The sequence below is a fragment of the Macrotis lagotis genome, chromosome 4 (genome assembly GCF_037893015.1).
Source record: "Macrotis lagotis isolate mMagLag1 chromosome 4, bilby.v1.9.chrom.fasta, whole genome shotgun sequence".
Lineage (NCBI taxonomy): Eukaryota > Metazoa > Chordata > Mammalia > Peramelemorphia > Peramelidae > Macrotis > Macrotis lagotis.
The window spans coordinates 19,608,548-19,630,125 of NC_133661.1; the positions used below are offsets into that span (position 1 = coordinate 19,608,548).

At 40.8% G+C, this 21,578-nt stretch overlaps 1 protein-coding gene across 1 annotated transcript; it reads left to right on the forward strand.

Moving 5' to 3' along the window:
- The first annotated feature begins 3,125 nt into the window (after positions 1–3,125).
- Positions 3,126–20,868, forward strand: TFAM (transcription factor A, mitochondrial). Its single transcript, XM_074236161.1, has 7 exons — positions 3,126–3,211; positions 5,653–5,777; positions 7,895–7,965; positions 8,991–9,140; positions 9,901–9,996; positions 11,048–11,104; positions 12,374–20,868. The coding sequence occupies exons 1-7, from the start codon at positions 3,126–3,128 to the stop codon at positions 12,524–12,526; spliced, it is 738 nt and encodes a 245-aa protein (XP_074092262.1). The 3' UTR covers positions 12,527–20,868.
- The last annotated feature ends 710 nt before the right edge of the window (positions 20,869–21,578 follow it).

The window sequence follows — 21,578 nt, forward strand, 5'->3', positions numbered from 1 at the left end:
ATTTATTTTTAGGTTTTTGCAAGGCAAATGGGGTTAAGTGGCTTGCCCAAGGCCACACAGCTAGGTAATTATTAAGTGTCTGAGATGGGATTTGAACCCAGGTACTCCTGACTCCAGGACCCTTGCTTTATCCACTGGGGCACCTAGCTGCCCCTACTTGCATATTTATGTTACACAATTTTCTTCTACCCTCCCTTCCCACCTTGCAGCAGCAGTCTTAGTGAATGTTGTATATGGACATTTGTGTTTAACATGTTTACATATCATTTTGTGTTTGAAGAATTAGGATCAGGGGAAAAAGAAAGAAAACCATGGGATAGGAAGTAAAAACATAGGAGAGATTTTTTTTTAAAGTGAACATAATATTCAGATTCTGTAGTTTTTTGTTTTCTTCCCCCATCTGGATGTGAATGGTGTCGTCCATAGAAGGTCTCTTGGGGCTGTCCTAGCTCTCTGAACTGCTGAGAGAAGCTGCATCCATCATACTGCAATTCACAATGTTAATGTGTACAGAGTTCTCTTGGTTCTGATCCCTTTACTCTGCATCAATTCCTCCAATTCTTCCCATGTTTCTCCAGAGTCTGAGGACAGCTAGATGGTGCAGTGGATAGAGCGCTGGCCTTGGAGTCAGGAGGATGGGAGTTTGAATCCAGCCTCAGACCCTTGATAGTCACTAGCTATGTGACCTTGGGCATGTCACTTCACCCTGATTGCCTCACATACAGAACCATTTCCAGTCGTCCTGATTCATATCCTGGCCACTGGATCCAGATGGCTCTGGAGAATGACATGGGGTGACTTACCACAGCCCCCTTACTAAAATTCAATTCATATACTTGTCATGGCATCTCCTCCTTGATGTCATGGTCTTCTTTGAGAATGAAGGACAAATATCAGGGTCTGACCATTCATGATTTCTTATAGAACAACAGTGTTCCATAACATCCATATACCATAATTTGTTCAGCCATTCCCCAATTGATTGACATTCCCTTCAATTTCCAATTCTTTGATACTACAAAAAGAATCTTCTATTTTTTTCTGTCTTCTATTATCTAAACCCTGAGGGGTAATGTTGTCTTTGGGGGAACAGCCCAAAGGCCAATTTGAATGGACCCTAGGGGACACCAGAAAGGGGTCATATGGAACTAACTTGAAACACAGGTCACAGTCAGATTGGGAAGGGCTTTATATATCAAACAGAAGGGGCGGCTAGGTGGTGCAGTGGATAAAGCACTGGCCTTGGAGTCAGGAGTACCTGGATTCAAATCCAGTCTCAGACTTAATAATTACCTAGCTGTGTGGCCTTGGGCAAACCATTTAACCCCATTTGCCTTGCAAAAACCTAAAATAAAAAGAATGTGAAGGAATTCACTTAAAAGACCAACTAGACTTGGAGTATTTAGGAATATATATCCAACAGAAAAAAAAGTTTATATCAAGTCAGAAATCTGTTCCTATTCTACCCCCTTTTGGGTAACAGCCCTTTTTATCTTGTACCTTTGTAAGGCTTCTTCCTCCTTCACTCCCCAGTCTTCTCTTCTTTAGGCTAACCATTCTCTTTAGCTCCTCCCAGTTCACCATAACCTTCTTGGGAAGCTGGAAGTTGAAATCTTAGCTAAGGATGCCTGACTTTCTTTCCTTGATGGCTCTCCCATTCCCAATGGTCCCTGCTTCTGACTTCTCTTTTTCAGTTAACCTTAGACCCATTATTACCACCCAAGCATAAAAACTCTGATTTGTCATTGATTTTTCCCTGTTATTCTTCCCCTTTGTCTGCCTTTGCCTCCAAATCCTGGGAGGCAGTCTCATGTTGGAGTTGACAGAAGTCTGGGTTTGGAATGAGGAATAAGCCACAGAACACCTGGGTGACACTGGGTACTTAACCTGTTCTTGCCTTAGTTTCCTCGAATGTAAAATGTGCATGTGTGTATATTTGATGACTCCTGAGGTCTTTCTAGCTCAGAATTCATGATCCTATCCATTCTTCCACATAATGTCCTGTCTCGTTTCCTAATCTACCGCCATCATTATATCATAATATCATTAGCTGACTTTTTAGCTAATCTCCCTGCCTTCAAGCTTTCCTCTTACAAAACGTCTTCTATACTATTATCTGATTATTTTCCTGAAAATAACACTTTGTAGGTCGGCACTCAAGGTCATTGCTCCACAAGGGCTTCTTCCCTAGACTCATCTTGTATTTTAGCAGGGTTGTTCAGCCATTTTCAGTCACGTCCGACTCTGTGATGCCATTTGGGCTCTTCTCCAACTCATTGCACAGATGAGGACACTGGGGGGGCGGGATGAAGCGACTTGGCCAGGGTCACACAAGTGCCAAGTCTTTCTGATTCCGGGCCTGCCATTCTACCTCCGTGCCGGCTCCAATCTTAGTGACTCCCCTGCTAAGGAGATTCGGGCTTCAGGGTCTGAAGCCGCGCAGCCGGGTCTCTGAGGAGGGGGTTAGGCGCGTTGCTCAGCCCGGTTCCCAAAGCGCGGTCACGGGGGCTCCAGTTTCTTGGGGTGCCCATCACGGGGTGGCGGGCGGGCTGCGGCAGTCCGCTTGTAATCCTGAGCCCCCATCCGACGGGGGTCCCCCCGGCGCTGGGAACCGAGGGCAGAGGGCACCAAGCGGCAACACCCGCGTTGATCTCGGTCCGTGGAAGGCGATGGCAGTGCCCCGCGCCTCGGGGCAGAGGGCGGGAGAAGGCGCCGGGCCTGGCGTCGGGAGGGCCTCAGGCCGCGCGACCCGGCGCCGCACCGGGCAGCCTCAGTTTCCCCATCTGTAACCCCCGGAGAGGGCCGTGGCGCGGCTCCCGCTGTCTTTGCGGGACCCCCCCCCCCCAGTCGGGCGGCTGCAGGAGGGCCGCCGGGTCGCGGGGGGCTCCGAGGCGGCGGGGCGGGGTCTCCCGAGACGCGCAGGCGCGGCCGGAAAGCCCCCGCGACCCCCCGCCCCCGCCCGGGTCACCTTCCGGGGCCGCGCGGCGGCCGTGCCGGAAGTGGGCCTGGGCCGGCCGCTCCCACAATGCCTCGCGCGCGGCGGGGCCCGGAAGCCGCTCGCGGTCGGACCCCAGCGCGCTCGGAGCCCCTGCGGGCCGCGGCAGGACGCGAGCGGGGCCGGGGCCATGGCGGCCAGGGCCGCGGCGCTGCTGCTGCTGCGCGGGAGCCGGGGGGCGCCGGGGGCCCGGGGGCTGCTGCAGCCGCGGCCCAGGTGAGAGGGGGCGCGGGGGGGGAGGGGGAGGGGGGGCCGCGGGGCCTTCCGGGCACTTCGTCCTCCAGCCGGGAGACCGCGGCCCCGCCGGCGCCCGCCGCTGCCTTCTCCCCGTCCCGCGTGCCTGCGCGCCCGGGCACACGCGTGTCTGCGTGCATGGGCACACGCGTGCCTGCGTGCATGGACACACGCGCCCGGGCACACGCGTGTCTGCGTGCATGGGCACACGCGTGCCTGCGTGCATGGACACACGCGCCTGGGCACACGCGTGTCTGCGTGCATGGGCACACGCGTGCCTGCGTGCATGGACACACGCGCCTGGGCACACGCGTGTCTGCGTGCATGGGCACACGCGTGCCTGCGTGCATGGACACACGCGCCTGGGCACACGCGTGTCTGCGTGCATGGGCACACGCGTGCCTGCGTGCATGGACACACGCGCCTGGGCACACGCGTGTCTGCGTGCATGGGCACACGCGTGCCTGCGTGCATGGGCACACGCGTGTCTGCGTGCCTGGGCACACGCGTGTCTGCGTGCCTGGGCACACGCGTGTCTGCGTGCCTGGACACACGCGTGCCTGCGCGCCTGGGCACACGCGTGTCTGCGCGCCTGGGCACACGCGTGTCTGCGTGCCGGGGCACACGCGCATGGGCACACGCGTGTCTGCGTGCCGGGGCACACGCGCATGGGCACACGCGTGTCTGGGCACACACGTGTCTGCGTGCCTGGGCACACGCGTGCCTGCGTGCATGGACACACGCGTGCCTGCGCGCCTGGGCACACGTGCATGGGCACACGCGTGTCTGCGCGCCTGGGCACACGCGTGCGGCCCTTCGCCCCTGCGCCCAGCGACCCATTGTGGGGCCAGGGCGCCTTCGTTGTCCTGGCGAGCCGAGGTCACCGCCCTGGTCCAGGAGCCCCCAGGGCTCTGGGGAAGGGCTTTGCTTTTTTGTTTGTTTTCTCCTTGTGTAATTATATTTAATGCCCCATTTTTAAAATGCCCCAACTCCTTCAGAAAGCATAGCCCTCCCTGCCCCCACCTTGGTTCCCTTTTATTCCATATTCATACCCCTGGCTCAGGGCGTGGGCCACGGGTGCCCTCTAAATAGCCAGTCTAGTCTTTGAACTCTCCCACAGGGTTAGAGATCATAGACGGCTCAAATTCAACAAGACCAAAACCCAACTGGTCCATTTTTCGTGCTCCACACTTGCAGGTGGTTGTCGGGGACCCTCCTCACAGCCTCATCTCCTCCCTTTCAGCCCCCCCCTGCAGCGCCTCACCTCCAGTTCATGCCCCAAGCTCAGCAGCATCTCCCCGGGCACATCTTCTTTTGCTCATGCCCGGCTCTTCTGGTGGCTTTGCCCTTGGTCCTCCTTCCTCAGGCCTCTTTCACTCTACTTCATCTTCCATGCAGGTGACATTATAGGTCTGCTCAATTCACCAGGGGCTGCTTCTCAGCTTCAGGTTTGAAAGGCCCCAGCCTGGCTCCTTCCTCAGCTTACCCCTTCCACACACTATGATCCCTTGGCCCATTTCTCCTTGCCCTTGGCTGAGCCTCTGCCTCTGAAACTCTCCTCATCTCCTCCACTCTGACTTCTTTCAAAACTCAGCTCACATCAGCCTTTTGCAATCCCTTTTACTGATGTTCATCCCTTCTCACTCCCACTTCATCTTCACCTCTGAGGTTACTTGGTATCTTAAATGTGTAAAACACATGTAGCTGTTTATATTTTCCCTGTGAGCTCCTGGAGGACAAAGACTGACTTTGCCTTTGGTCCCCAGTAATAACACGTGGCTTAGCACATGGCATGCCCTTCCAAAATGCCAGTTGACTGAATGAAGGCATTTTTATTTCCAGCTTTTGGTTATCGTTGATAATGTTATGCTTTGTTGTACTTTCCATAACCCCTGTGTATCTTCAAATAGTTACATTCCATTGTCTCTGTAAGACAGTCACTTATTTATCTCAAAGCACATCTGATCTCTTTCTTTGGTGCTCTCAGGTTTATAAGCTATATTTCAGAAGTAGTACAAGTGTCCTTGTACCATTCATACTCCTTAGGTATAAACAGGTCATATTGTGTTCACATAGGTGACTGGGGGAACTTGGGCCAGCATGCCACCTTGACTGCCATAGGCTGGCAATGATTGGGTATTTCCTCAAATTGTCTAAATTTACTGCATCTTCTCCTGTGCCTTCTGTTTGAATCCTTAAATGGAACTCCAACACTTAGAGTGATATAATCAGGGACAAGCCATATAACATCTCTGACCCTCAATTTTTTTGTTCAGTAGAACATTAATAGTGATCGCTGCATTGCCTACCTCTAAGAATTGTTGTGATTAAGCACCTTAAGGTTAGTGTTGCATAAATGTGAATAAATTATGAGATCATTAACATACATACCTGAATCTAAATGCAACTTTTATTCAAAGCAGTGCTCTCTGTGGATTGGAATGGTTTATGAAAGACTGTACTTTATCTAATGCTCCAAAGAAGCCTTTGACTGCATACCTTCGTTTTACAGTGGAACAACGACCCATATTCAAAGAACAAAATCCAGGTAACTTACTTTGGGTGGGGGTTAATGCAAGGCAGTGGGGTTAAGTGACTTGCCCAAGATCACACAACTAGATAATTATTAAGTTTCTGAGGCTGGATTTGAACTCCAGGACAACTGCTCTGTCCACTGTGCCACCTAATTGCCCCTGGTAAGTTACTTTTTGTGGAAGTCTACTCTGGCACTGTGGAAATAAAACAGAAAAGAAAGCATGAACCTTCTGTGGCTTATCTGGATCTGCCATTGACATCCTGAGGCTGTCATCTCACCCTTTTCTGTTTCCTTGTTTGTAACAAAGAAACAATCATTAGAAACCATTCCTTTCTCTCCCTAGGCAGAGGACTATGATGATATCAAGAGATTAAGTGAAAGGCTTTGAATTTTTTAGAATCTATATAACTTTGTAAATAAATACTTTTCATGAGTTTTTAACAAGAAATTTCTTGAGGAATAATTAGAGATGAGTTATCATGTTATATCTTCAAAAAGATGGCATGTGTGACCTTAGGGCTAGAAACCAGCCTATGCTTCTTTTTTCTGTCTTGGTCCTCACCTATTTTATGGTGTTGCAGTGATTCTCAAGAGGAACAGCAGCAGGATAGGCATGAATGAAGGCAGAGCAGCCACAGAGAGTGACTGTGGATAAGGTATTCTGGAAAGGTTTCATGACTGGTGAAGCTTCTTCATGGCATAGGTGATCTTGGACATTTGAAGACTAACCAGTGGAATATAAGTGCTGGCAGGACCCAATAACCTGGAAAGTCTCTTGTCTAAGAACACTGGGGGCCAAGTTCAGAGAAACTGCATCTCCTAGTTCACCACAGGGAGATGGAGTTTTTGGCCATTCAGTAAGCTTTTATTAAGTGGTGGCTTTGCTCCACGAACTGTGCTAGGTGCCCAGCATTTAGAGATGGGTTTCATTCTATGTTTGGGGGGCGGGTACTTATACATCACTGAAGACTTATAAATCACTGAATTTCTGAAAGACTAGGGACACTTAGACATTTGATTTCATTTCTCTGCAAGCATAAAGACAAGAAAACCACAGTAAAGCATGCCAAGGAAGCAGAAACAAGTAACATATCCCTTTAAACTAGGTCATTTTTGGAGTCTGAATGCAGACCAAAGCATACTATTTTCAGTTTTTTAAATTTGTTTTTTCTTCCCCTCATGGTTTTTTCCTCTTTTGTTCTGATTATTCTTTCATAATATGACTAATATGGAACTGTTTAATATAATTATACTTGAATAAACCACATCAGATTACTACAGTCAAGGAGATGGAGGGAGAAAAATGTGGAATGCAAAATCTTACAAAATAGTGAATGTTGAAAGCTATCTTTCCATGTAGTTGGGGAAAAACATAAATTTTTTAAAAAATGAGGAGCTTGGACTTTGAAATGGCTTCTGAGGTTAATTCCAGCTCTGTTGTCATCATTCTATAAAATTATGGGAATGCCCAGATAGGAAACATCATTTAGAGATGAATTTATCCATATTAAATATAATACAATATAGAATAAATATAATAAATTATTTGTGATGTTAAAAAAAAAAAGGTAGGTCACATTCCCAGCTGTATTGTGGTCTGGGAGGGGGAAAATACCCTCTTTTTTAAAAAAAACAACTATATTTCACTCTGATAGTTGAGGGAAGAAATAAGAGAGTAGTGGGTGAATTTGAGAGCAATATAATTTGTTTCAAGATATTTTCATGAAGAGATACAAGATAGTATCTAAAATAAATCATTGGAGCATTTTTTTTTTACAGGTTGCTTGATATAAAACTTGAGGTGATTTGCAGCCTAGCAAGATCTCTTCTGAAATTTATCTTGGATGTGATATAAATTTAACATGTCTGAAGACTTAACTTTTGTATAGTTACCACCAGCTAAATAAACAGTAAAGACTAGAGAGAACTTTGAAGTTGTTTAGGAAATTTTTGTTTGGAATCATTTAATTAAAGATAATAGTGTTTTAGGTTATTTGTATAGTGATTTCACAATATAAATTAGTTTGGGAAAAAAGTAGAAAAGAAAACAACAGTGAATTAAGCTTTTTAAAGGAATTTTTAGTCATGAGAAAAGTAAAATTGAAATATTATTTAATTTCATTCTTCAGATTTGAAAAGCAAAGAGATAATAAAGAAGCTTGCTGAAGCTTGGAGGGAGCTTCCAGAATCACAGAAGAAAGTGAGTATAGTTCCTTGACACTACCCTGGGTTGTTGGTAGTGACATGAATTTTAAGGGTCTGATGGTCAGGGTGTTGTTGGCCAGTGCTCATGAGCCATGACAAAACTGAATCTCATAACCTGCATTTGTTATAGCCTCTGTAGCATAGTTGGAAAGATTCTTTAACTCCAGTTGGGTCTAAGCTTTGAGGCCAATATTTCTTAGCTCTAAATCTGGATTATTCCACTTTACTCCCTTCAGCTGTAATTGGAATATGAGATTACTAATTCTCATATAGTCTGCCTAGCTAGGTGAATGTGAGAGAAGTATCTTATACTTTATTCTATAGAAATGTCAACACTTAGGATGATTAAGTCCTTAGATAGAATTAGAGATGGTAAAGCAATTATGAACACCAAGAAAGCCATAACGAGTCTTATATGCACCAGGCTTTAGGGAAGGATGTCTCCTACTTTCCAGAAACCTTTATTAAGTAATCAAAATTCTATTTTCTTCTTCCCTTGGGGGAAACCCCCAAAACAATAATGTATAGTCCAAATATACCTTATTATTAACATGAAAATATGATTTTAAGAAAGATTTTTTTGTGCTTAAGTGATGCTGTTAAAGCTCACTTGAGTAGGTGGCGCAGTAGATAAAGCACCAGCCCTGGAGTCAGGAGTACCTGGGTTCAAATCCAGTCTCAGACACTTAATAATTACCTAGCTGTGTGGCCTTGGGCAAGCCACTTAACCCCGTTTGCCTTGCAAAAACCAAAAAAAAAGCCAACCAAATCTCACTGAGTAGTATTTGCACTCTTGAGGTTTAGTTCAGTTTTCAGGGAAAATGTTTTCAATATTCCTTATACTTGGACAAAAAGGGTATCTGTGCATACGTGCCAACATGTTTATCTGCCTAGTCAGTAACTAAAGTTGCCTCTGCTTAAAACTTTGTGACTTTCTGTATCAAGTTTAGTGTCATATACTTGGTTGTAACAGCTTACTGATAATAGTTCTTTTGGCTATGATGTTTTCTGTATATTTAGGTATATGAAGAGGCCACCAAGGCAGATTTTAAAGTATACAAAGAGGAGGTCTCTAAATATAAAGCAGAGCTTAATCCTGAGGAAAAAAAAAGTTTGAAAGAAGAAAAGCGTCGAAAAAGGGCTAGAAAAGAAATAATAAAGAAAAAAAGGGTGAGTATATGAGCCTGGTTTCTCCTAAGGCAGTGGACTGAATTTGGCATAAATGTGTAGCTGTTTGTTCTTCTGGTAGTGTTTTTTGAAAAAAAGTTTCCTTTATTATAAATTTGACAAACATTTTTCTATACTGCATCTCTACTATGCAGTTTGTATTTTAGTTTTGCATATTTCAAGTTTAACATGATAATTTCAATTGTACGTATTTATATATGTATGTATGGGTGGATGGGGGAGGTATTTCTTAATCTGTCTTTAGATTAAGGACCTTAATAATTCGGACTATTTAGGACTGAGAACAATCGAACTAGGCATAACAGGATATCTAGTTTACAGAAAGATCTGCTTTCAACCTTTATCGGTCCTTGATCTCATTGCATTTGACCCTGGAAGCAGTGATGAATAAGACCTCACATGGCAAGTGGCAATCTTCTTCCCATCATTGATAGCATCTACCAAGCTCAAGATCTTTCTTCCAGTTTCATGACTAGTACCTGACCCATTGCTTTTTGCCTCTTATCTCCTGTTATTATAGGAACTTGAATGTTTATGTGGACATCTTGGTACTTGGTTCTTAATACCAATGATATAATTTTTATGTGTTACTTTAATGTTACTTTAATGCCAATGATATAATTTTTATGTGTTACTTTAAAGTTTACTGAGTGTTAAGAATTGGAGATACTTTATTTATATTTGTCACCAAAATATGAGTTAGTTCCCCGAAATTTCTAACTCTTCTTTTTTTGTTATTCAGGAGTTAACTGTCTTTGGAAAGCCCAAAAAACCTCGTTCAGGTTATAATATTTTTATTTCTGAACACTTTAAGGAAACAAAAGGACTTTCATCACAGGTAAAGTAAAATTATATTTGATAATTATATAGTGTTATCTTATTGCTCCTTAAACTCATTAATCAAGCATCATCATCATCATCATTTTATAGAAAATCTTTAAAGCCTCAGTTTCTTTTTTTTTTTTTGAAAGCCTCAGTTTCTTAAGTGATATAGCTAAGGTCTGGGGGTAAGTGATAGATAAATTCAGAACTTCTCACCCTAGGTCTAGTCTTCCACTTGTAGAACCATCTTGGTTACAGTGGAATCTCAGATTTGATTGTCATTGAAGATCGTTGTCTAAGGCTGGACAGTTCTGTGCCACATCTCAAATGTTGAAGACAGTGCTAGTCTGAACGTATGAAGGAGTGAGAATTTCCATGTAAAGATTTAATTTTTTGACCATGTTTTCCTGTTAGTCCATTTCATTTGCAAATCTAATTGGTCAACATTTCAGAAATCCTTACTTTTTTTTTTAAACTTAGAGACTTAGATATAATTGAGTTTGTAAGATTATAGACTTAGAACAGAACTGGACCTTGGAGTTTGTCTACCTCAACCCCCTCATTTTACAGATAAGAAAATGAAAGCCCATGGAGGGAAAGGAAATAGAAATAGAAAGCCCAATTAGGTTTCAAACCCAAACCTTTTGATTCTACATCCAGCAATATTTTTTTAATAAGTGAGGCAATTATGGCTCAGATGAAATGACTTATCCAGAGCTAAAAGACATGTGTGTATTAGGATGGCTTTTGATAGAGAAGTTTCAGAATGAAAAAAGAAGTGAAAAATCCTGTAGCTTTTGCAGTTGGGATGATTATATGTGCCTGACTTTTGCGGGTTCTCCTTTCTATAGATCATTAGCTACCTTGTATGTTTAGTTTAAAATATGGTTCAAGTTTAGAGTAGAATGATGTTAGACATTGGTCAGGTGTTAACTGTTTAGAAAATATTTGAATTTCTTGAGTCCCAAGAGGCACCATACAATTATAGTTATTTTTCTTTTTTGTCTCTTCCATCTCTCTTTATCTTCCCTCCCAAAGAGCTAATCAAAATGAATGTTATTTTTTAGGAGACGATGAAGGTTTTAAATGAAGAGTGGAAAGCTCTGTCATTATCTCGGAAGCAGGTATGATTATTGCATCCTAGATTTATATCGGGGATGAAGTTTTTATTGTTTAAAGAGACCTTGGAGGTTATTCAGTCACCCCTCATTTTACAGATGAAGAAATTGAGACCTAGAGGAATTAAATGACTTGATCAAGCCTACACTGGGTGTAGATGGCAGGATTTGAATCAAGTTTTCTAGATTCCAAATCCTGTAAATCTTTGCGTTGTGCCACAATTTTTGGTAAAATTTTTAGTCTTAAATACTCTAATAGTAGAATATTTGTTCCAAGCTTGGTATACAAAGCATCTGATGGTGCCAACAAAACAGTTAAAATATTTTGAAAGAACTTTTGTGTTTGTTCTGGACCTGGCCCAGATTTTATTGCTGAGGAAATTCCTTGTTTCGGTAGGGCAGCACCTCCTCTGCCATTTATACTTTTCTAGATCTTGACCCAAAGCACTGAGAGTGGAAGTGACTTGGCCAAGGCTTCACGGCCAGCAGGTATCAGAGGTGGGACTTAGAAGACCTGAAGTCTTCCTGGCTCTCTTAATCACAAGAGCCTATTGCTTTTCTTTTATACATAATTGTAAAGTTATTTTTTTGGCATCATAGAATTTTTGCTCTGTAACTTTAAAACCACAGAGTTGTTCCTTATCTAAATTTAAATTTGTCCTTTATATGTAAATTGGCAGAAATGTTTCCCCAACTCTTCCCCCAGGAATATGAATTTTTCTTTTTTAAAAAAGTTTCCTTGGTCATACATAGCATAAAGGTCATCATTTCACAAATCCCTCTGTTCTAATAAAAAATACAGTGAAGCAAAACAAATGAGCACTTTACCATGTCTAATGACATATAATGACATATTCTTGTAATTCATTGCCTTTTCTCTAGACTTCCCTAATAGTCATGCATTGATCAGGTGTTTGATGTCCTTTGTAGTCTTGTCATCCTACAAAATGGCCCTTCTGTTTCTGCTTATTACTTCCTTGTTTATCAGTTTCATACAAGTCTTTTCAAGTCAATGGATTCCTCATGCTTTTCATTTCTTATGGTGCTATAATTTCTATTCGTTCCTTTAGTAAACCCTTCCTCGTGTGATGAGTATCAACTTTTCTGTGCTGACATTTTTCCCCTACCAAAAAAAGTGATGCTATCTTTATTTTTATACATGATATACATGTGGCTTAATAACCTGAGGTTATTATTATTATTATTATTATTATTATTATGTTGTCAGTTGTATATTCTTAAGTTACTGAACAACTATATATATTCATTCTTCAGGTATATATGCAGCTTGCTCAAGATGATAAAATTCGTTATGCAAATGAAATTAAATCGTGGGAAGAAAAAATGCTTGAAATTGGAAGAGAAGATCTTTTACGTTTTAGAAGGCTAAAAGCCAAAATTGGAAAACACCTTGAAGAAATCTATTGATGTTTGCATCTTCATAATGAATATGATAAATACTGAAGGAACCAATCAGGTTTCACTATATTGGACTGGCAAAATTTCAAAGAATGATGTTGAACATTTTATATTGATCTCTTTTTGTTAACGCACGGACTTCAGCCAGTATGCTGACATATTTTTTGTTAGCACCTAGTTATGGATACTGTGCTGGTATATACTCAGTCGACGTTCAGACAGAATTTGCTTTTGGAACTACTGAATGCCAAAAAAAATTCATCTAGGTATAGGAGAGTTTAATTTTACCCTTGGCTAAAGGTAAATCAAACTGTGAAATATTTTTGATACTGGATGATGACAAGAAAGTAGTCTTGTTTCCTAATGAGGAAATAAGTATTTGCTTTTCTCAAATTGTCTTAAATTATAAAAGGCACAGTGGTCTAAACTATCACTGTAGTGTATTTTTAACTGGCCTGGGTAAATTTCAATACCTAGGCAGGTTCTAATTCCTAGGTAATACTAGCTTATGTAGTATTTAGAGATGACGAGTAGATACACATAGAATTGCTGATTTCATTTATGACTTTTTAAAAAAAAAACTACTGAAGGATATTTGTAAATGTTTCCGTCCATCCTTTTTTTTGTAAAGTAAAAAGATTATGCCAACTCTGTGCACATTTGTGTTTATATCACAGAGAATAAAATCTTCTAATCCATTCTACCTAATTTACATACTTAAATATGTACTAAAGATTATGTTAAAGCCTTTTTCTTTTAGTGGGTATTAGGTTTAAAAAATATTTTACCTTTTATAAGTATGTTTAAGTATGGAACCATATTTGAAATGAGCTCCTCTTAAATAGAACAGTTCCCTGTCCATTATCATTCTTTATTGGGATGTTTGAAGATTTTCATTTTCTCTAGCTGTGCTCCAGAACATTTAGAAAGTATAAGAAGAGAAAGAATTGTTTTAAGCCCTGTTTCAGGAGTTGTACATTTTTATTAGAATGCTTTTTCTCTCAAGGGGTTAAAAAAACCCCAAGCCTGCTAGTGATGGAGTCCTTAAACTAGAATCTAAAGATGCTGAAAAAAAAAAGTGGCTGATAATTTGTTTCTTATAGGTAGAGATGTTAATTAAGGAACGACTGAAGCTGGGGAATATTGACTCTTTAAATACTGACTTTGGAGTTGATAAGCATCCTAAAAAGGGGTAAAGTGGGGCTAAAGTGGTGAAGTTAGGGGGTATAAGTAATATTTCTGTGAGCATGTAAAAAGCATCCTGTAACCAGAATTATACCTTAGCTAGTCTGGAACCAGTTAATACCAGGAAGACAGAAACTCTCAACTCACACTCTTCATTTTATCAGAATACCTGAAACAACTTATAGATCCATTTGTCTGTTTCCCACCAAGGCAAATATTTTTGATGATTCCAAAGAAATAAGTACAAAGCATGCTTAAAAGAAAGATGAGAATGTATCATATATTTTTTTCCTCTCAAAATGTCATTGTCAGTATTTAAAATTTAAATTGGTTAAGGTGAGAAGATGCCCTCTCTTAGTGACCAGTGATACTTATGTATATAATGCTTTTTGATTTGCAAAATGACATATGCACATTGGCTCATTGCATGGCAGTTGTATGAGGGAGGCATGTTTGTTATCCTTTTCTTGAAGGACTGGAAACTTTAGGTCCAGGAATGGGAGAGGGAATTAATGATGGATTCTTCAGTGTAAGCATTTAGCAAGAATTTGAGGTTCTTACCATGTGTCAGTTGCTACAAGAAATAGTCCACATTCTATTGAGAAAGATAATGGCTGGCACAGTGTTTGTAACATAATAGATTAACAGACTTGTTCATTGACATGTACAAACGTAGGTTTTGTTTTTGTTGGTGGTGATGTAGTAGGGGAAAATTTGAAAATACTTAATGTATCTGAAGCGACACTTGACAGTGAACTGAGCCTTGAGAGATTTCTGAGAAATCAAAGTGAGAAGGGAGTGAAATTCATATATATGGAATAACCATTATGAAGGAGATAACTGGAATGAGGCATATGGAGTGTGCGGTGAATTTATGCTGCAGGGTATGTGGACAGGTAAGGTTGGACGAGTTGGGAAGACCTTTGGGCATAAGAGCCTACTTTGCTCTTTAGAAGTAATAGGAAGCCCCTGGAGTTTGAGTAGGGAATTGCACAGTCAGACCTGTGCTTGAGGAAGATGGATTAGAGTAGGGTGAGTCTTAACACAGGGACACCAGGTTCTAAATGGGACGTGATGGGTTGCTACTCTAGAGATTGAGTACGTGAAAAGAAGAGGATGAATCAGAAATGTGAAAGTACAAGAGACAAGATTTGGCAACTGATAGATATGGGAATGAAGAGTCTAGGGGACTGGGGAGGGGTGTTGCTTTCAGCAGTAATACAGGTTTGGAATTTGGGGAAAGCTAAGTTGTGTTTGGTACATGTTGAGTTTGCGACTCTGTTGGTGATGTGGGAGTGAGAACTCCTGAGAGTCAGAGACCATAGATAGATCTGGGCAGTCCTCTACTTAGAATAATTAAACCTGAGGGAGGGGGCAGCTAGGTGGCGCAGTGCATAGAGCATCGGCCATTCATGAAGTCAGGAGGACTGGAGTTCAGATGTGACCTCAGAAATTTATTGATTGCCTAGCTGTGTGAACTTGGGCAAGTCACTTAACCCCATTACCTTAAATAAATTAAAAACCTAAGGGAGCTACTGAGGTCACCAAGTGAACTAGTGTAGAGATGGGGGGGGGGGCAAAGCAGGGGAGGGTTCAGGACAGCACCTAGGAGAGTACCTGTAGTTAGAATGTGTAATGTAGAGGTACCAGCCAACAAAGTCAGAATGAAAGAACAATTTTCCAAAATAGACTGGGAGAGCAAACCCAACTAATGGTCAGCGATGTCAGATGTCAGAGAGAGAATGAGATGTCAGAGAACAAGAAAGCATTGTGATTTGGTACTTGAGGGGTCCTTGATAATTATAGAGAGTTGTTTTGATTGAGTGTTGTAGTTGGAATCCAATTTACAAAGGGTTGAGAAGTGAGAGGACGGATTGAAGGGAGTTGACAGCATCTCAGAAGAATTCAAAGGCAGGTCTCTGCAATATCTACTCTTAAGATGCTTCCTCTTTGTAGGAGCAGTAAACAGTATATCAACTATAGTAAGGACTAAAATAAAATCACTTGAGCTTCTCATGTTCTGCAGGAAAACTAAAGCATCTTGGCATTCCATTGCCTTTGTCCACAAACCTGATGCTTGGAACCTTCGCTCCTTTGATTTCACAGAGTGGATATGGAGGAACAGCAGATAGGGAAGAACTAGAAATGGGTGAAACCACAAAGGAACAATGGTTTCCTAAGCAGAAAGAGGCATGCTTTCTATTCAGGAAAAAATACCAACATGAAAAATGGAGATTGTTCCATGGGACCAGATGGCAGTGACTTTTATCTCTTCCTTTCTGTAAGTAATTTAATAACTAGAAAATGTTTAGAAGTTTAATAATGATTTCAAACATTTTAATATGAGAACTTAAGTTAACTTTGCTACATTATTACATGGTGAAACATATCAATTGACAAACATTTTATTGATAGTATTCTGTACATGTCTAAGACCTGTCATTTCATACCACCAGGCTGGGTGCTTTAGTCTTCAGGTACAGATAGCTAGTAGTTCTTTTCATTAGAATCTCTTATACTTTTTAAGATTTATTTAAAAGTGAACAAATAGTGCTTTCTCACAAGTTAGACCCCATCCATGATATTATAATTAAATTTAGGTTGTGAATGATTATTGCAGTAGCTTTAAAATCACTTTGGAAATATAGTGGGTTAGTGCTATCATTTTGCTTTGAGATTTTTTTAACTGAAAAGTCTCATAGAATGTTAGAATATTTTCACCAATAAGAAACAAAATTTGTCAAAATCTAAAAGTTTTCTAAAATAGAACTTTCAAGAAAGTAAGTATCCTAAGTGGTTTCTTTTGACTTTACATTGCCTAAATTTACCTAGAGCCATCTTTTATAATGAACTATTTAAAAGAAAAAGAAAGGAAAGAGAAAAAAATAATTAATATTTAGGGGTTTTTTTTGTTTTTTTTTTTTTGGCAAGGCAATGGGGTTAAGGGACTTGCCTAAGATCTCATGGCTAGGTAATTATTAAGTGTCTGAGGCCAGATTTGAACTCAGGTACTCTTGACTCCAGGACCTATTCACTGTACTACCTAGCTGCCCCTAAAAATCAGTATTTAGAAAAAAATCTGACAATAGATGCAAACATTTCTACAAAAGTGAGGAATTTTTTTTTTAACTTTTTTTGCAAGGCAAATGGGATTAAGTGGCTTGCCCAAGGCCACACAGCTAGGTAATTATTAAGTGTCTGAGACTGGATTTGAACCCAGGTACTCCTGAGTCCAGGGCCGGTGCCTTATCCACTGCGTCACCTTACTGCCCCAGGAAGGTATTTTTGAAGTCATTCTTGTTCTTTTTAATTTTGCAACATTTTTCATATTTGTGGTGATTCTTTACATTTAGATTTTTGTAATTCAGTGTATTGTTTTCTTGACTCGTTTCACTTATCAGTTCATGTAAATGTACTTTTCTATAGTTGTCATTTTTATAATTCAATAATGTATTGTTTAGATACCACAATTTATTTAACTGTTCCCCATTTGTTGAATTTCCCTTTTTTCCCTAATTCTTTACTATCCTGCAGCAAAAGTGCTGCTTTATAAATATATATTTTTTTAAATCACTGGTCATCTTTACCTGTTTACCTCACAGTGGAGGTAATTCTATTTCCATTGTTGACATATCATCTTATTGTTTAATTCATATGAATATCAGTTCATATAAATCTTTCCATGCTTTTATTCTTTGATTTTTTCTGCTTGGTTACTTTCTATTAGATTCATATACCACAATTTATTTACCCATTATATAATTGATGGACAATTACTTTGATAACACAAAAGTATTATAAATATTTTGATGTGTATGAGGCTTTTTTGTCACTGACCTCTTTGGAGCTTATACCTGATAGAAGAGTTTCTGGGTCAATGGACACTTTTTTTGGTCTAATTTCAAGTTGCTTTCCAAAATATCCACAGCTTAACCAACAAAGTGTTTGTCCTTCCACAACTCTCCAGCATGGACTATTCCTATTTTATGAGATCTTTGTCAATTTGCTGGATGTTAACCAAAATAACTGGGCTGTTGGATTGTTTTAATTGTATTACTTTGTTAGTAGGAGCATCCTTTCCTATGACTTTAAAAATAAATTTTATTGGTTTTTTTATTTGGTTTATTTTTATGTAGCCAAAGTTTTCCCTGGTATTCTACCTTCCCTTCCAAGAGAACCATGCTACATGCATTTTAATTAAAAAAAAAGGAAGAGAAAAATTAAAATCCATCAGTATATCAAAGTCTGAATATACTTGCAATATTCAGCGCCTATACCTTTTTCAGCTCTTTAAAGGAGTAGGGTGGTGGTGTCTTCTCATATCTCTTTGATGCCATGCTTGTAATTTGTAATTTTGTGCCTTTTACTATTTTAAAAATTCAGTTTTATTTTCAGGTCTGAGTTTTCTCTCCCAATTTCTCTTCCCCTCACCCATTAAGAAAGCAAGAAAAGCAAAACCTGTTACAAATATGTATAAGCAAAACAAATTCCTGCATTAGCCATGTGATGTTCACTTTTGATTGTTTTGTGGATCTTCCCATTTTTATTGTTACAGTTGAGTATATATTTTTTCCAGATTTTTAATTCACTCTGCATCAATTAGTATAAGTTTTCCTATGTTCTACAAGGAAAATACTATCTCATTACATTCATGGACATTTGGTTTTGCCATTCTCAAATCATGGACATCTGCTTGGTTTTCAGTTCTTTGCTACCACAAAAAGTTCTGCTATAAACCTTTTGATTTATTAGATGATTTTCTTATTAATGATCTCCTTGTCATATATGCCTAATAAGAGGATATCTAAGTCAAAGAGGATGGACGTTTTAATCCATATGCATAATTCAAATAGTTTTCTGTAGTAGTTGTCTTCCCCACAGTCACCTTCCCATTGTCTTAATAATGGTAGTGTCCAGTGATTTATGGTTCTTTAAGCTTTGCAAATGACTTTATAAATATTCCATTTGCTTCTCATGACAACCTGAGGGGTTAGGTGCTGTTATTCTATTTTATAAATAAAGAAACTGAGGTAGATGGGTGGTTGCATTGGCAGGTCCTCCTCTAACTGTTGACTGACTGGCTCCTTCATTTTCCCTGATTTGAGGTGAAACAATAGGACTATGTTTTCATAGATATTAGCTTGATGAGAGAGCTCTTCCTCACCTAAGGAATCCACCTTTCTCCCAAATTAGCACCTTAGAATTGCTTGGGGACCAAGGATCAAGAGCTTGTCTATACAGGGGTCTTTCTTCCCTAATGGTCTTCTCTATCATCTCTTAGTCACACGTTAAATATTCTTGTTTCATTACCTTTCTTTGCATCGTTCTCCCCTCTTCCTTCTGTGTTTCTTCACTATGCGTTAAATGTTGCATTATAGTTCTTAGGTTCACTGAAGTTCTTTCTTGTCAAGATAAAATTTGGGCCAGTCCATGTCAACAATTTCTCCGCGCCTAATTGCATCACACTGTGTCACCCAAAGCCTAGGGTAGTTGAGGATTCTTTGGGATGGGGAGAAGGGACACAATCCATCCTAAAAAAGTCTTTCCTCCCTGTGATAGTGACTCGATTCTCCTCCACCCCCCCACCTTCCCATAACCAAAATAGCTCTGCCCTTCCAACCAATTTACCACTTTAGTCTCACCCCTTTCATATGTCCTCAACCCTTTCTCTTCATTTCTGGCATTCAATTTTCCTTTCCTTCTTTTGCCTTTGTCCTTGTCTTCTCATTTGTTCCCTGTTGTATAGTTTAGGGAGCACAGTGAATAGAGAAGTGGACCTGGAGCCAGGAAGACCCTTACCTGCTGGCAGACCCTGGTTATGGGATCAAATGAGATAATCCTTGTGCCTGAGATACAGCAGGTGCTCAATAAATGGCCTGTTTCCTTCTTGAGCCCACTTTGCTCTCCTGTAAAACAGGTTTCCTAACTATCCCAAAAGGTTGTGAGAAACAAATGAGTCGATGCTCCGGGCATTGCAGACCTTAAGGCTCTGGTGATACTTGCAAGGCTAGCTAGCACTGAGTGAGGGGCTTGGGCTGGTTTGTTATCTTGGGGCCTTCTCTAAGCCCTTTGGCCTTAGGTCTGACTTGAGAGTCAAAAAGATGAAATCAAATGGATTTTGACTTTTGCTTTGCACGTGAAAACTGTCCTGAGCAGGTTGACCTCTTTGAAGTTGGGCTGACCTCAACATGCCTAGGTCAGTTTTTTTTTTGCTTTTTTTTTGCTTTTTCAAGGCAGTGGGGTTAAGTGGCTTGCCCAAGGCCACACAGCTAGGTAATTATTAAGTGTGTGAGGCCAGATTTGAACTCAGGTACTCCTGATTCCAAGGCCAGTGCTGTATCCACTACGCCACTACGCCACCTCCCAGGTCAGCTTCTGAGTGAGATCAAAGGGACCTGCTTTGGTGGTTCTCTGGCTCTGCTTGAGCTGGGTAGATTTCTAGTATTCAGTTGTATGGATTTAAAAACATGAGTGATTGAAGAGACGTGAATGTTACCTTGAGTATTGAGGGAAAATCTCAATGTGTGTCTTGTCTCTGGACATTGGCAACTGTAGTTAAGAGGGTAAGAGGAGAGGGAGGGGCATCTTCTGTAGATGACTTTTTCAAGAAGTTTGGGCACATCCCTTTTGGGGAACTAAAATCTTGTTAGCGTACAGGGTCTGAGACGAAGGGACTCTGCTTATCTAAAGGGCCAACATTCACTGGGTGCTTATACTTCTGAAAGCAAATAAACCTTGTCAGTATAAACGTGACTGTTTTAGTTACCTATAACATGATCCTGCTTTCTCAGTAGGGCTAACTCCAGGCTTTAGGGGATCGTGGGTCTAAAGGTAGCAAATCGGGAAGTGACATTATTTGACAGGGTAGTGATAATTCAGATCTAAGGGCTCCCTCTCCATTTCTAGTCTTTAAATTCTGCACCTTCTACTGGTGCTGACTTTAGGAATTAAAATTCCTCTGATTTTCTAAAAGGGTTTTTATTTGCATGGCCTTATTTTCATTGACACTGACATTTTCTTCTGTTCTTCCTTTCTTCCCCTGGGGAGAAGTAGGCAAAAAAAAGTTACACAAAGGAAAATGATGTATGTGCCGTTCAAAATTATCATTCTCAATTTTCACTGACTGTTGATTGCTCTTAAAATAATTGAAAGTCCACTGAAAGCTACATTTGTCTGTAACTTTTCTTTTGTAAATGAACACAAATGTAAATTCACCGGATAGTAAAAAAAAATGTTTTGGCATAAGGGCAAAAGAGAATAATAGCAGAGATGGAAGAATTAAGTATGGGGGGGCGGGTCTCAGGATTGAGCATACAATCACATTTGTAGACAGTAGGGAATGAGCTGTTTGAGATTGTAGATAAGAAAATGAGGATGGTATGGGGGGCAGTCTGATGGAGGAAATGGGATAGGATGGGATCTCTTGTGCAGATCCAAGGGTTTGCTTGCCAAGGAGTAGTGCCATCTCTTCATGTGAGATAGGAGTAAAGGAGAGGCAGAAGGAATGTGAGATGAGGAGAAGAGAAGGAGCTCTTCATCATTTTACTATAATAATAACTTGCTCACAACATCCCTGAGAGGTAGATGCTGTCATTCTCCCAATTTTATAGATGAGGAAACTGAGGCAGATAGAGATTGACTTATCCAGAGTCACTCAGCTAATAATTGTCTGAAATTGGACTTGAATTCAGGTCTTCCCAATGGCTTCAGCCATCTCTGCTCATGTAACTCTTGGCAAATAGCCTCACTTTCTTTTTTCTTCTGTAAAATTTGAGGTAAGATTCTCAGCTGAGAGTGGAGACAAGGGAGCTATGGGAGTCTTGAGGAATAAAAAGGTTGGCAGAGTCACTGGAGAGTGGGAGAGTGAGATAGGTAT

Coding starts and splice junctions, on each gene's coding strand:
- TFAM (XM_074236161.1), top strand. CDS start 3,126: ATGGCGGCCAGGGCCGCGGCGCTGCTGCTGCTGCGCGGGAGCCGGGGG. Junction 5,778..7,894: donor ATTCAAAGAACAAAATCCAG/GTAACTTACTTT, acceptor TTCATTCTTCAG/ATTTGAAAAGCAAAGAGATA. Junction 7,966..8,990: donor TTCCAGAATCACAGAAGAAA/GTGAGTATAGTT, acceptor CTGTATATTTAG/GTATATGAAGAGGCCACCAA.